This window comes from Protomyctophum parallelum (assembly GCF_964188405.1).
Source record: "Protomyctophum parallelum genome assembly, chromosome: 6".
In the NCBI taxonomy this organism is placed as follows: domain Eukaryota; kingdom Metazoa; phylum Chordata; class Actinopteri; order Myctophiformes; family Myctophidae; genus Protomyctophum; species Protomyctophum parallelum.
In genome coordinates, this window is record NC_139701.1 from 17055057 (window position 1) to 17070505 (window position 15449).

The following is a 15449-nucleotide window of genomic DNA, read 5'->3' on the forward strand; positions in this document are numbered from 1 at the left end:
TATATAGATATTGTATAACTGCTCTCAGTAATGACGTATGTAATACAACATTATGATTCTGGAATGTATAAAAGTCACAACGTGTCAAAAATGTTACCATAATTATTAATATTAGTGTGGTTTGCAAAATTAAATATATATCTAAGTATATAATTATATATGCAAAAACTAAGTTATAACAGACTTGGCCATATCAACAATCCAGATCATTTGACACGTCCACGGGGGAAGGCTAGAAAGGGTGAAAGACTCTCAGGTGTACCAGTTAGCTGGGGTGACTCTCAGCCAAAGACTCTCAGCTATCCTATGCACAGTGAAAGAAGGAAGATATTGAAACCAGGACTCTCCGAGGAAGACGCAGACAGACTCGGGCATATCAACACTCCAGATCATTTGACAATTTCACACGGAAGCCTGTTGTAAACACAGATCTAGATCAATAGGACACCTCCACACCGAAACTGACATATCAACAATCCAGATCATTTGACACGTCCACGGGGGAAGGCTAGAAAGGGTGAAAGACTCTCAGGTGTACCAGTTAGCTGGGGTGACTCTCAGCCAAAGACTCTCAGCTATCCTATGCACAGTGAAAGAAGGAAGATATTGAAACCAGGACTCTCCGAGGAAGACGCAGACAGACTCGGGCATATCAACACTCCAGATCATTTGACAATTTCACACGGAAGCCTGTTGTAAACACAGATCTAGATCAATAGGACACCTCCACACCGAAACATACAGAAAAACAATGGAACTATCTACAGATATACCTTCAAATAAAAGGATGAAGAAGGACCCCGTAATTAAAATCTCAGCATTAAGTTCATTATCATTTGGAAGTCGTGAAAGATGGAAAATCTGTGGAAAGGTAGTTACTAAAAGTGAACAACGTAAATTTACTAACGGAATATACTTCTTCTTTCGGATTACAGACAGTACAGCAACAATTAAGGTAACAGGATTATAGAAACTAGAATCATACTTAATACTAAATGATTACATGTATAGTAGGTAGCAAATAATTACATCTAAACATTAATCATTTCAAACGTTCCTTCACAGAGATACTGAAATTTGGCAGTTTACAGCGGGCGAAAAGATTACATGCGCGCTCTGCTTGCGCACTAGTTGGCCATTTATGGCCTACTAGTGTGCAACAAGCAAGTATGCACTCGACAGAGTGCAGTTCTAGTTAACACTGTTACTGAACACACACACTATAGCAATGATTACTGTCACAATATAGAGCTATTTAACACTGTTACTGAACACACACACTATAGCAATGATTACTGTCACAATATAGAGCTATTTAACACTGTTACTGAACACACACTATAGCAATGATTACTGTCACACTATAGAGCTATTTAACACTGTTACTGAACACACACTATAGCAATGATTACTGTCACAATACAGAGCAATTTAATTTAGGTAACCAAATTGACCCCAATAGTAGATCTTTACACTCAATAGTTCAATTGTTGTTAAGCATCTGCTTAATTTCCAAAAAAAACTACACAATTAGAGAATGTAGAAGATTGCTACTTTTGATCCTTTGATTATATAATGCTGATTGTAGCATAGTGGTTAGTGACTGAGCTTTGTTAACATGAGTGCCCGGGATCGTTTCGCACCAATTTCAAAGAATGTTTGTTGCTTCGTGCCAATTTTCACAGAATGTTTGTCCTTTTACCTACCAAACAATACTATTTTCACCTCTAGTCGATTATTTATTCAGCGTTTGAGCCACGGACCACCATTTGAGGCCATCTAGTCTCTCAGACCCATTTGAGCCACTGACCACCATTGTGAGAGTCTATTAATGTGAAATGGTGGTCCGTGGCTCAAACATGTTATCACTTTTGAAGTTACTTGTTGTGTTTAGATATGTAAATACACTCTTTAAAGCCGTGTTTCGGTAGTCGAGTGGGTACTGTCGACGGTTAGTAAACATTGAGGCCGGGCATAGTTGTTTATAAACCTTCGACACTAACCATTCGGCTACTGAAACACTGTTTTACAGTTTCGTACAAACATCATATATAAACATCATAACAAGTAACTTCAAGTGATAGACGTTTGAACACACAAACAACAACAGCGTTAAGTATTAAATAACATTTAATCACTTACTTGCTCCGAAGACGGACCCGCGATGGTGACGTGGCACGTTCCAAACAAACACTGACCAAACCTACCTCCACGCGTCTCTTCCGTATTTGAGGGCGGCGGCACTTCCTTCCGGTGTGAGGCCACGCCCGCGAGATTTAACCGCGAATCTATTGTAGTCCTCTTACGTTACATCCGGGTCCCTTGGTCCCATCCGCTTCTAATGCAAAATAGCTACATATGAACGCGTGAACTTTTTTTACAATAACGTTATTTGTCAGAAAGGAAGCCATTGAGGGTTAAAATGGGTCTTAATGCTTCCAACTCATATAACTGTCACCAACAACACTTTTAATGATATTACATGAAGCAGACAGCCCTGTGATGAAACCTTTAGCATTACACTGTGGTTAATAGGTTTTTATTCACAATGGAATGTTATTGTACTCTTAATATATCATGGTGTAGCACAGCACAGTAGATTCATATTTCAATCGATCTGGGATGTTAAAATTGTGCAAAACTCTGTTCAATGAATGGCCTCTTCTGCTACATTAAACATTACTAAACATTAAACGTTACTTATACCTGTTATTGAGACTCCTATAGAGCATGTTGACATGGATAGCTTGGTTAGTAGTATCTCTGTTAGTTAATGCAGTTTGATTGATTAAATTAATAGCCTATTTTATTAGACAAAAATGTAGAACAGTAGTGTCATAGAGTGGAAAATGCCATTTGGTTTAATGTCACAGAATGCAGTGCCACGTAGAGCAGCATGATAAATGGTTAACTTTATAGTGTGTTCAAAAATGGCAGATCTGCAAGTTCAGTGTCTTGAATGAGATGTGCTGTGAGTTTGCATATCTGCTATTGTCCAGCATAGGACCGTTGCACAGTGAAGTATAAACAAGGCTTTAGGATTTATAAGTCGTTTTTAGAATATAATAGAATATTCACTCCAGTGAATAGCATTTATCCATTTAGATAACTTTTTGATGTTATTTAATTACTTATTTTTACACAGAAACATAATGTGTGTCTTTACAATAACTGTAATGTAATAATAATACTAATAATGTAATGTAATAATTATTAATTAAATAACCTTATTTTATTCTGAAGGCAACCGGATGTCTTAAATTAGCTAGCTCTCAGACAGGAAGTTCTAAATTAGCTCAAAAGACGGAGCCGAACCATTAACGATGCAAACCATATATGGGCATAGCACCGGAAATGACGGAACTTCAACTCATAAATATACCTTTTACTCAAATATATATTAAGAAAATAATAAACTTAGAAAACTAACAAATTGCATAATAATTACAACATGACAGCAGTAACAATATTATAACATGTATACCGGAGGACACAGACAATAGTAATAGTAGCAAAGGTTAATATAGAGCCCAAATTAACCTAGAAAAAGCACATGAAGTCTGTCCTCATTCAGGCCAGGCGCAGTCTCCTGGTGCGATTACCCCACCCTGGTGAGAGGTTTGATATATTCAATTCCTGTGATTCTCAATAAAGTGTCATTATTGTCATGACACTACTGACTAAGTCAAGTGTATGGGTAATTAGCATTATTAATTCGAATGGCATATTTATGCTCAGCCAGGCGGTCTCTTAAATGATAAATGATGATAAATGATGATTAATGATAAATGATGATAAATAATAAATGATAAATGATGATAAATGATAACCTTGTATGTCATGACTGTTATAAAGATTTGCTATTAAATAAATAAATTATAAGAGTCATGACATACAATACATTATTTACAATACAAAACAAGACAAACAAACACAAACAACAAAGTTTTTCCTCCGAGGTGGAATGCCTGGTGACGCGGGGTTACCTCATTCCTCCTCTCCTCCCCATCAGAGTAACACATCTAGTAAGAGAGTGGCGACGGTAACAGTGCGGAAGTGCTCATTCTATCTCAATGTTTGGAACTATAGAGTATATAGTATGTGCTTAAAATGTACTGTAAATTCTACAAACTGTTAATAAAGATTTCAATCAATCAATCAAAAGCCCATAGCAGTAGCACCCCGCTTTGCGGCGAGATCAAAGCGTGTCGCTCGCCACTCTTTTACTGCGTCTATTCCACTCGGCTCACCACATAACTCTGCTCCTCCCTACAGTCTATGGCTCCTCCCCATGGCGGGAACAACGCCCGCACTGGCCGCACGCACGCACGCATACCGCATAGTCGCATACATTGCATAGGGAGTGGATGCATGTAAACAAGAACGAGTTTTGTAATTTTTGTGTTGCAACTTGCATTCTGTACATCGCTTCATCGCTATGAGCAGGTTACGTTCTGCAATGCAAAAAGGCAAGAGAACAACTCTTGACGTGACAGAACCTGCAAAACCACCGCGGAAGAGACCAAAAGTGGCTCTAAAAGAAGGTATGACCACTTGCCTAATGTTGACGATTTATGAGATCAGATGTAGGCTACTGTAATTTACATTGCGCGGTGATCTAGACCAGTGGTTCTTGAGGGATCTAGGGGTCCTTGAGGGAGTTCCAGGGGGTCCCCAGCTAAATGATAGTTTGGAACCAAATGGACCCTTCTGTCTGTAACTGCAAGTGTGCATTGTGCCCATTCCAATTCTTCTGCGACTTTTTATTGTCTCCACCAGGCCGAAGGCATGGGGGGAGAGTATGTTTTGCACTACGTCCGTCCGTGTGTGTGTCCGTCCTCCGTCCGTCCGTCCGTGTGTCCGTGAGCAGCTAATCTCGGCCACCGTTAACCCGGTCGATGCCAAATTTTGCACACACACTCCCTGGATGCCAACGATGAACCTCTGCCCCAAACTTTCCAGAACGGCCTGTTATAGCGCCACCAGGAGGCCGCTTTGTGTAAAACAAGTTTTTGCACAGTACACCTACAGATTTTGTCCAAACATCACGCAAATTGGTACACAGTCTCTCTAGAGCCATTCAACGAAACCGGTCTTTCAGATTTCTCACACTCCATCCTGATTGGTTCAGATTGGCTTCCAAAGTTCACAGGAGTGCTCAGTTTCAAAGAAAATGCTGCAAATCATGAACACATCGCGTGATTTCCGTGAAATTGTGCACCCACATTCCCACTAGGCCGAGGACGAAATGCCACATGAACAATTTCAACTCAGCCTCAAGGTGGCGCTATAACTGGCCGAAAAGTGTTTTTACCTCTAACTGCACGGATCTGTGGATAACTTTGTATGCCAACTCCCTAGAGGCCAAGGAAAAACCTTTGTCTGGAATTTTTCACATCTGCTCTTTATAGCGCCACCAGGAGGCCGACATATGTAAAACACATTTTCTATTATTACTCCTTCAGATTTTATCCAAATTTCACCCAAATCGGTACACATGATCTCCATAGTCATGTGATCAAGACAGGTTTGTTTGATTTCTCATATTCCATCCTGATTGGCCACGATTGGCTCCTACAGTTTTCAGGAGTAGCCCGCTTTGTACAAATCGCCACAACTCCTCAACGCAGCGTCTGATTGCGATGAAACTGTGCACGCATATTCCCACTAGGCTGAGGAAGAATCCTGGTGGAGACCTGTGCCCAGAAGGGCACTTTTTCTAGTTATTAATAAATCCTATATTTGACAACTCGAACAAGAACAATAATATCGTAATATGCAATGTTTACATAATACTAACCTCTTGTATTGGCAATTGATGTTGGATCTACATTGTAGACTTACCAAGTAAAGTATTACAAAAAGCTATTAAATGAAAACAACAAAGCATGTGAACTGTTTCTACAGTATCCACATTATATGATGGAGATATATCAATGTATATGTATGAGATTGAGAACCAGCTTTGATATTCTTTGTTTTGTGATATTGAAATACATTTTTAGACAACCTCTGTATCTGGCTCTGTGGCGTGTAGTTGTAAAGGTATTGATTCAATGCACTGTCTTCTTGCTTTTGGCAGAAGAAGACAGAGATACTACATTGTCATCCTTATATCACATTTTCAATGATCAAGCCGACATTACACGCTTTCGGTCACAGCTCTTGGACTGGTATGATAGTGGAAAGAGAGAACTGCCTTGGAGAACTATGGTAAGAGATTTATTTCTAATTGCTAAATCATGCTGATGGGCTTTTTCACATGCATTCACATTTACGCAGAGACAGGTATTTCACAGTCAGTATCAAGAAATGCAATAATTTTACAGGAATGTTTTGTTGACAGTGCTACACAGGACCTTTTAGACCTTAATCAAGTACTGTATACTATCATGGGCTAATGCAAGACATATCTACTCAATCTGTAAATACTTGTACCCATCTTTATCCAACGTTTTCCCCAACAGGCTACGAATGAACCTGACCTAAACATTAGGACATATGCGGGTAAGACATTTTTCCTCATGCTTACATGTCTTTCAGCAGAGTTTGCACTGCAGTCTTCTTTTTGATGCCAGATATTCCCATTTCAGTGTGGGTGTCAGAGATAATGCTCCAGCAGACACAAGTCGCCACTGTAATAGACTACTACAACAAATGGATGAAGGTATTCATCATTTTGAATATATAACCATTTAAGGGTCCCGCTCGTTTTATGACGAACAGCGAAAATAGCCGATCTACAAGTTCTTTAAACAACCTAGATAACATGCCCAAAGGATTGATGTGTTAAAAAAAAACTGTTACTGAACAGTTGTGTCTGATTGTGTTTCAGAGATGGCCCACTGTACAAGATCTTGCAGCTGCTACTTTAGAGGTGATGATTCTTAATGTTTCGAGCTTAACATAATGGCTATTCTACTTTTTTTTGTTGTTGTTATCAAATGTTTTTTATTTAAGACAATAAATCACAATAAGACACGTTAACACCATGAATAACTAAAGAAAACAAAACACATATAAAAACTACACATAACAGCAAAAACAAGGAACACAAAAACAAACAAACAATCCCACCCACCCCTCTACATTTGTATTTGTTTTCATTTATTAGCTTTACTTTATCTGCAGGAGGTCAACCAAATGTGGGCAGGCCTGGGCTATTATTCTCGTGGAAGAAGACTACATGAAGGGGCTCAGAAGGTATGTAGTTTTTTTATTGCATGATGCTATTGTACTCGCATGAAATACTGTGCCGATTACTTGTGTGCAATCTTTGAAAGTGAAATGAAATGCCACAGATGTTCATCAAATTTGACTAAATCAATTCAGAGCCAGTTCAGTTCCACTTCCACTTTTACATTGGGGGTCTCAAAAATAAATCCTATCAAATTGGGGTCTGTGGCCTAATGGATGAGGTAAAACGACTGTCAATGTATTGTAAATAATTGTATATGATCTTTGGTGTCAATTGTCATCCTGTCCTGTGAAGGTGGTGTCGGAGCTAAAGGGACAGATGCCTAGGACAGTAGAGAGCCTTCTGAAGCAGCTACCTGGAGTGGGACGTTACACTGCAGGAGCTATAGGTTCCATTGCACTGGGGCAGGTATAAATCCATGTCCAACATACTGTACACACTGTACAGAACACAGTGGTTCCCAAAGGGCGTCGCCTTGAAACTCTCCCGGTCGCAGAATCCACATTTCATTTTCATTGAATGAAAATTACATGTGGGTTCCGGGAGGTTTTACCAGGCTAGGTTTGCCTTGGGATTTTATACACTATACAAAAGGTAACACTTGATAATATGCATCCCATATTTATATGGCATTATAAGTATACCTACAGTATAATGCATTTGAATTATAATCTTCTTATAACATTATGGGCCATATCTTGCCTTAGTACCCCTTATCCATGAACTTATTTTACTTCTTTTTTACTATTTTTTTAAAACTCGTTTTAAATATTTCAAATACCTGATCATCTACAACAGAGGTGTCGAACTGAACTTGGGGCGAGGGCCGCATTGGTCAAAAGGTCACTTGATGGGGGCCACAACCAGTTGCGGACGCACGCTCGATATCTCAGTCAGTCACTGCTAGAATATAATATATAAATATAATATATAATATATAAAATATATAATATATAAAATATAATATATAATATATTATATATTATATACGTTTTGAGCTTGTAGATTCTACAAGCTCAAAACGTGTCAATGTAAATCGGCTAATTGAACAATTTAAAAATGTTTTTCAAAATGTTACTAAGCTTAGGGATAAACGGCACGCAAGATAGGGCCCTATAACTATATAACTTATTTCTATTAAAAAAAGCCAATTTTCTGCACTCATAATACAATCATAAGTTTCATAACACATTATAAAGATTCTTATAATGACTCATAAGCTCAAGTAGCCTATCATAATACTTCATAATTACTGGTCAGTAACTGACTTTTTGGTGAGGAATCGAGGATCATAGTGCATTATAATTATCATACTTATAATACTGATGATTTGGGGGTGATTTGGGATATTGTAAACAGATCTACAAGCTCACAAGTGCTCCATGTTGTGACTCTTGTGAGCTTTTAGATCAGCAATTTTCTCTATTTTTAAACATTTGCATATTAAGTAGTTGATCACACTTTGTATTTGGCATTAGTAAATGTAAACATTTACAGAGTTAGAAGAGTGATAACACGTGTTATGGAATATAGACTATAGAGCTAGGCTATCCTGCACAGATACAGATGTGACTTGAGATTTTGACTTGCCCTTTGGTATGTGGTGTGCCTTGGGCACAAAAGGTTTGAAAACCACACACACAATCACCACAACCACCGGACTGTACCAGTATCTCATATTGTTGATGACTGACAAGACCTTTACTGCCTAGGTTACAGGAGTTGTGGACGGAAATGTGATTCGGGTGTTGTGTCGTGTGAGGGCTATTGGGGCCGACAGCACAAGCCCTGCTGTGACAGAGGCACTATGGTGAGATGGAGTCTAACTATAAACATGTTGTATTGATGCAGGGTTGAAAAAAGACAAATAAAACTGATGAAATTAATTGATTAAACTTTGACACAATTGAATGTACCTTGATTATTAGTGATAATGTACTCTGATCTGTCAGATGTGATTGTTCTGTCAGATGTGATTGTTCACAATATGTATATTAACATTTTACCTTTTAACCCCCTAGTGGCCAAAGACATAATCTGCGTATTAAATCAACAAATCCCTCGTGGCCAGGGACGTAATTGACGTAATAGACGTACTGCCCTGTCAGTACGTCTTATTATAACAAAATAATGGAACTTTTAGACTTTAATTTTTAATTTTTATGTAATCTACCAAAAACCGGCCGAAATCCGCGCGATCGTGCACTATCGTGCACACGCACCGTGGCAAAGAATCTGACATTTTGGGACGTTCCTGGCCGTTTTTGAGCTTAATTTGACTAAGTTATGAAAAAGCTAGTGTTAGCTTAGCAATCCTGACAGCCAAGCTATCTGCTCAGGGTCAAACTACCCCCGGATGTTTACCTCCGTTTAACAGGAAGTGATTTAGCCAGATTTGACTCTTTTGTCAAAATCAGCATAATGGTGCGTTCCCGCCATCTGGTGGCAATTCTGGGTATTACAGTGAAAGTGAAAAGTGATCTATATTATTTAGATCGCTGAGCTTTCTTTTTGCATTAAAATGACGAATTAAGAAATGGTCCTCTGGCCAGCATTGGCCAGCTTTGGCGACTTTTTGAATGGCAATCGAAAAATGTGAGATATGACCACAATGTCACGAAATGTCTCATTTTAAAGCTCCAAGTCACTAGTTTACAATGAAAAAAGAATTATGATTCTAGCTTGTTCCATCGTTTACTTATAAGCATTTTAGTAGACCTTGGTGAAACCAAGTAGTGAAACCAAGGTGTACTAAAATGCTTATAAGTAAACGATGGAACAAGCTAGTGGTCATATGACATTGTGGTCATATCTCACATTTTTCGATTGCCATTCAAAAAGTCGCCAAATCTGGCCCAATGCACAATAAGATGTTATTAAATCTAGCAATAAGAGGGTTATGTTTTGTGTATTATAGGGGTCTAGCCAATACATTGGTTCAACCAGAGAGACCAGGAGACTTTAACCAGGCCATGATGGAGCTGGGGGCAAGAGTTTGTACTCCTAAGGGGCCCCTCTGTACTCACTGTCCCATACAGTCCCACTGCCACTCCTATCGCAAGGTAGAGTCCATCATTAAACCATGCAAAAGTTTACAAATACTTGGTGTAATGTGGCAGTCAGATGCTTGTAGGAAGTGCTGGTACTCCTACTGCTGCAGTCATTAAAAATGGCAAAAACTCATTTTTTTTGGCAACATGCAACAGTACGTCTTCAAACAGTGATTATTTGCACTCAGGCCAAAATAGCGAGAAGTTCATAATAATATGAAGCTCTGCTCAGTCCTGTAATTGTTTGTGGCTAATTTGGGGCTTTTGTCTGTGCAGGTCCACATCAAACAAGAGGAGAACTCTAAGAGGCTTTTGGGGAAACTGGACAAGAAGCCTTCAACACTATCTGATATAGAAGACTGCAGTAAGTATGTCATCACATTGACATGAGATTTAGGTTTTGGGTGGGTATGCATAAAACATGGTGCAGAGCAAAATTATAAAAGTCTTCAGTCAGTATGTATGAAAAAGTTGCACACCTGTCCACATACATCCTCTGCAGGTAGTGTATGCAGATTAAGTTTGGGAGACGCAAAGTGAGATCTGAGTCCAATAAAATGTAATTGCACAACCGAGAAGACACTCGGAAAATGAATATCCGTCAATGGCCCTGTGTCATGCGTCGACTATAGGGTGGGAATCTGTTATAATCTATTACATAATTACATATGGTCTCTGTCGGGTGGGAACCTAATATGACAGCAACGATATAGTACTTGAATATTTATATGAAAGATATATTTAGTTCATAAACTACACTCTAGTCTACACTAACCAGTCACTCTTCTCCACTTCTTCCACAGTGAACTCTGGAACGTGTAACTTATGCCCCACAAAACCATGGGACGATGGGCTGGGTGTTCAGAACTTCCCCCGAAAGCCGTTGAAGAAGGCACCCCGCGTGGAGCGCACCCTCACATGTGTGGTGGTCAGGTCTGTGGAGGGGGAAGAGGAACAATACATGCTCACACAGAGACCAAACAAAGGTCAGTGTTCACTTGCAAAGCAGCATGTGCTGTTGGGAGATTTTCCTGCCTCTCCTCTGTGGTTTACATTAATAATACACAGTACTGCACATTATATTTTTTTACCTTCACTAAAATGTTTGGGGTGAAGAATTTCAAGCATTTTTACATAGGGTTTTATTTAATTTTTTTATGAACTAAATTACCTCTAAAGGTCACATTCAAGGATGTGGCCTTCACAATAATTAGTTACACAATAATTACACAAGCATGTATCTGCACCTGTCTGCAGCATTACTCATGCAGTTCTGTCAGTACTGAATGCAGTTATACCACAATTCTCTTAAGAATTAAAATGAACAGGTTAGTGGCTTCCACTTGCATCATAAGAGCTCTTAGCTCTTATGATGCTTGAAGTGTCATATACACAAGTAACTGCCGTAATCTGACATTCACTAATCTGGTATGTGTGTGCATGAATCTGATTCTGTATGTTTGCGAGCGTTTACAGGTTTACTGGCTGGGATGTGGGAGTTCCCTAGCCTGTTGCAGGAGGAGGATAATTCAGAGGCGAAACACAAGGGGGCGTTTTGTGCAGAGGTAGGCAGGATTCTGGGAGTCAAGTTGAACAAAAGCCTGTTCCAGTACATTGGCGAGGTAAGCAATCATCTACAAAGTACAAACCCTACTGACATATATGGGTTTATGATTTGATTTCTCTCTACTGTCTGGTATGCATGTTGATGTCATTGTACCATTTTAGTTTAGTAGTAGTTTCAGAGTAGATTAATTTTGGGAGTTTATGTTCTAAGCGCTTTAGGGTTCAATTATCGCCACCTGCACAATTTGCAGGTTTTCTTTCAGTTAAATGTCCATTAACAGTCTCTTAAAGGGGCCATACTGGTGGTCTGCCATGATTAGCCCATAGACTACAACTCTTTATGTCAAAGTAATGACTTAGTTGCCTTTTTTAATTAATTAAAAACCACCCGTGTTTAGCCAACATTTGTATACTTCAGGACATGTTTGTTTGTTAAAATCTGTATGACTCAAGACTATATAAATGAACTGAACTGATACATAATCCAAAAATAAAGCCATTCATGGGGACATGGTCTATGGTCTATTATGTTGGGTACATGGCTGAAGCTGTGAGCTGATAGACATTAGACAGTACATGTGTATTGACAGCAGTATGGTCCTTTAAATTTAAACTCTTACCGAATGCTTTTGTTTGCCAGGTGGTTCACATTTTCTCGCACATCCACCAGACGTACGTGGTTTACAGTGTGTTTTTGAATGACTGTGCAGAGGAGAGGAAAACCCAGAATGAGAACACACAGTGGCTTACCAGACATGCCCTGCAGGAGGCTGCGGTGTCCACAGGAGTTAAAAAGGTCTATATGCTCACATCCTTACACCCTTCCTGACTTAAGTGCGAGAGGATTGTGTTATCCCTCATGGAGTAATTGCGGGAGATTCTTGTCATTAGTTGATGCTATTTAGATCTATACTATGTCTATTAAAGTAAAGTGAGAAGTAGTACCATTGCAAAAGTGCACTGGGCTAAAGGAACTGCTAAGATAAACATTAGCAACGTCAGAAGTAAAGAACATAATCCTATGACTGCTCAGAGAGCAATCTGATAACATGGGCCTTATATATGAAGCCATGGCCTGTGTGTTATGTATACTGGATGAGCTACCACTACCAGGATTCTGACATATTGTTGCTGTCGGATGGAAACCTTGTATGTCCAGGAAAAAAAGGAAAATAGTGACTGTTCACTACTTTAGTGCAAAATCTTTGTATTATGAAGTTGACATTCATTTAAGAAAAAACATGAAAACTATATGTTTCTGCCCAACAGCAACGATATGATTGTATAACATGCTAACTGCTGGTCCAAAACGTTGGTTTTATATACTTGAAATTCACCAAAATGTCTAATGGCTCTAAAATATATTGGAATCACTTTATACTGGAAACACTCAAACAGTACTGTTAGCCTTTTGGCTTAAAGGAGAATTCCATACTAGAAGGCTTTCTTACCTTTATTTGTAGTTGTTACGTCCCAACCAAAGAGGTCCAGGTTAGAGATCAGCGGATGAGCTTTTTTGTCACCCGAATCCGAGTGTGTATATTTATAATCCGCCCGTTATCCGACCGCATTAATTAATTAATCCAATATATATATCCGCAACCACCCGAAATCCGCTGCAGGGATAGCCAATCTACAAGCTCACAACGCGTCGCTGGCTCGCTGCGACACGTTGTGAGCTTGTAGATGGAAACTGCCCATAGATCCGAAGTCCCGTTAGTCCGAACATGCACTGCTCCCGTGCTTGCGGTTAGGTTTAGGTTTGCTCCCGTGCTTGCGGTTAGGTTTAGGTTAGGGTTAGAGATAGGGATAGTAATTTCGGAACAATGAACCTTCTGACTAATGACACGGCACCAACTGGACTAAGCTCAAGAACTTGTTTACAGCCAGGCCCTGCTCATAGAACATTTCATGGTAGGGGTTCAATGCCTTGCTCAAGGGCACTTCAGCGGTGGTGGTGGCATATATCCAGCCCTCGCTGCATGCAGTCCCATATGGCACCGAGTCCCACACCAAACTTATATTCTTCCCTTCTGTTTCAGTTAGATGTAAGTTTCTTTCATACTCTCAGCTGCCTGTTAGCCTAGCAGCTAGCAGACCACTTGTTGTTGTGGTCCTTCTTAGCCAATATAGGCGTCTAATTTGTGCCTGATGGAAAATATTAAAATACTACTAACTACTACTACTAACGTAACAACTACAAATAAAGGTAAGAAAGCCTTCTAGCATGGAATTCTCCTTTAAATGAGCTTGCCACAGAAGTGTAAATGTAAATGTTCATGTTCATTTTCTGGCATTAGTTGCGCTCGTAGTGTATACTCTGTAGAGATCTATTTTTAGGTTTATTGTCACAACACCGTTACAGGTCAAAGTGAGGTGAAAGCTTACACATTTGCAGTTCAAGGGATACAAGATAATTAGAAGTAAATAATGGAAAATAAAAAGAGAATAAAACGCCTGAAAATATCTTGTGAGCCCACTGGTACTGACTAAACACTCAGAAGGAACACTGGTACATTATCTACAGTAGAACATTCCTGCCAAAGTTTCTCATTACAAAACTGTAAATGTCCACTGTGGGCCACTGAGTGAGTGCCCCACAGTGGGTGAGCATTGTCACTCATCATTACATCACCTTAAAGCTCTGATTATTCCTTTAGTCATTGTCATTGTATTTCCCACAGATTCTGAAGTTGTATGATTCTACAACAAGCCAAGAGCAAATGACTAAAGTGAGTGCTTATACTTTGTATGCCATCTCTGTAATTATTTTTGATTTATAGTCTGATGATAATTGATGTCTCTCCAAGGATGGGAAAAGGAAGAAAACTGCAGTGAAGAATGAGAAGACGCTACAGACGTCTAAAAGGCCCAAAGTCAGCACAGCAACTAATGGGGTTAAACAGCTCTCTCTCAGCTCCTTCTTCAAGACCAGGGATGTCAAACTCAAATACACGGTGGGCCAAAATAAAGAAATTGGTAGAAGTCAAGGGCCGGACTGTGTTTCAACACACGGGCACCGCGGTCAGGAGGACATCCCAGGCAAATAGCAAAAAAGTAAATGCATTTAAAACTGAAAATGCATTATTATTAAGCTCAGTTTCCTGTTCTATGATCCTCACAAAGCAGGACTTGTAGTATTATAGTGGTCCGTGCAATATACCAGAGGGCCAGTTCTAATACTAATTCAATATCATCCCGCGGGCCAAAGATAATTCATTCACGGGCCTGATTTGGCCCCCGGGCCTTGAGTTTGACATATATGTTCAAGACGGTTAAAGAGGATTGCTGACAACAGCAACACATCACCCAGTCCTTTTTGATTGATTGATTGATTGATTGAATACTTTATTAGCAGGATTGTTAACAGTACAGGTAGTACAGTCGAAGGTTATGCTAAAATAATAACATTGGTGGTCTATTGGTCCATTAAGAGTCTTCCAGGGGGTCCACAGAAACAAGTGATAGTTAACCATAATTATGTAGACTAGAGAAAGTAGAGTAACTGATATCCCTCTATAGGCAATTGTGAAATTCTTAACCACATAATAGCCTATAACAATAAAAATATTAGGTTGGGGTTCCAGAGACAATCTAATGAAGTGAAGTGCTTGCAATTTCAAGAATAATAACCA

General features: G+C 39.3%; 1 protein-coding gene across 1 annotated transcript; it reads left to right on the plus strand.

The window, feature by feature from the left end:
• The first annotated feature begins 4390 nt into the window (after positions 1-4390).
• Positions 4391-15216, plus strand: mutyh (mutY DNA glycosylase). The gene is made up of 16 exons (XM_083767403.1): positions 4391-4544; positions 6083-6213; positions 6468-6507; positions 6594-6667; positions 6836-6877; positions 7132-7203; positions 7493-7606; positions 8911-9008; positions 10116-10260; positions 10525-10612; positions 11052-11234; positions 11725-11870; positions 12455-12610; positions 14499-14546; positions 14625-14753; positions 15098-15216. The coding sequence occupies exons 1-16, from the start codon at positions 4439-4441 to the stop codon at positions 15104-15106; spliced, it is 1581 nt and encodes a 526-aa protein (XP_083623529.1). The 5' UTR covers positions 4391-4438; the 3' UTR covers positions 15107-15216.
• Positions 15217-15449: the final 233 nt, after the last annotated feature.

What these genes read in the sequence shown, in the direction of transcription:
- mutyh (XM_083767403.1), top strand. Translation starts at nt 4,439, where the DNA reads ATGAGCAGGTTACGTTCTGCAATGCAAAAAGGCAAGAGAACAACTCTT. An exon ending in TGTCCACAGGAGTTAAAAAG is followed by an intron (nt 12,611 to 14,498) that starts GTCTATATGCTC and finishes TATTTCCCACAG; the next exon opens with ATTCTGAAGTTGTATGATTC. An exon ending in GCCAAGAGCAAATGACTAAA is followed by an intron (nt 14,547 to 14,624) that starts GTGAGTGCTTAT and finishes TGTCTCTCCAAG; the next exon opens with GATGGGAAAAGGAAGAAAAC.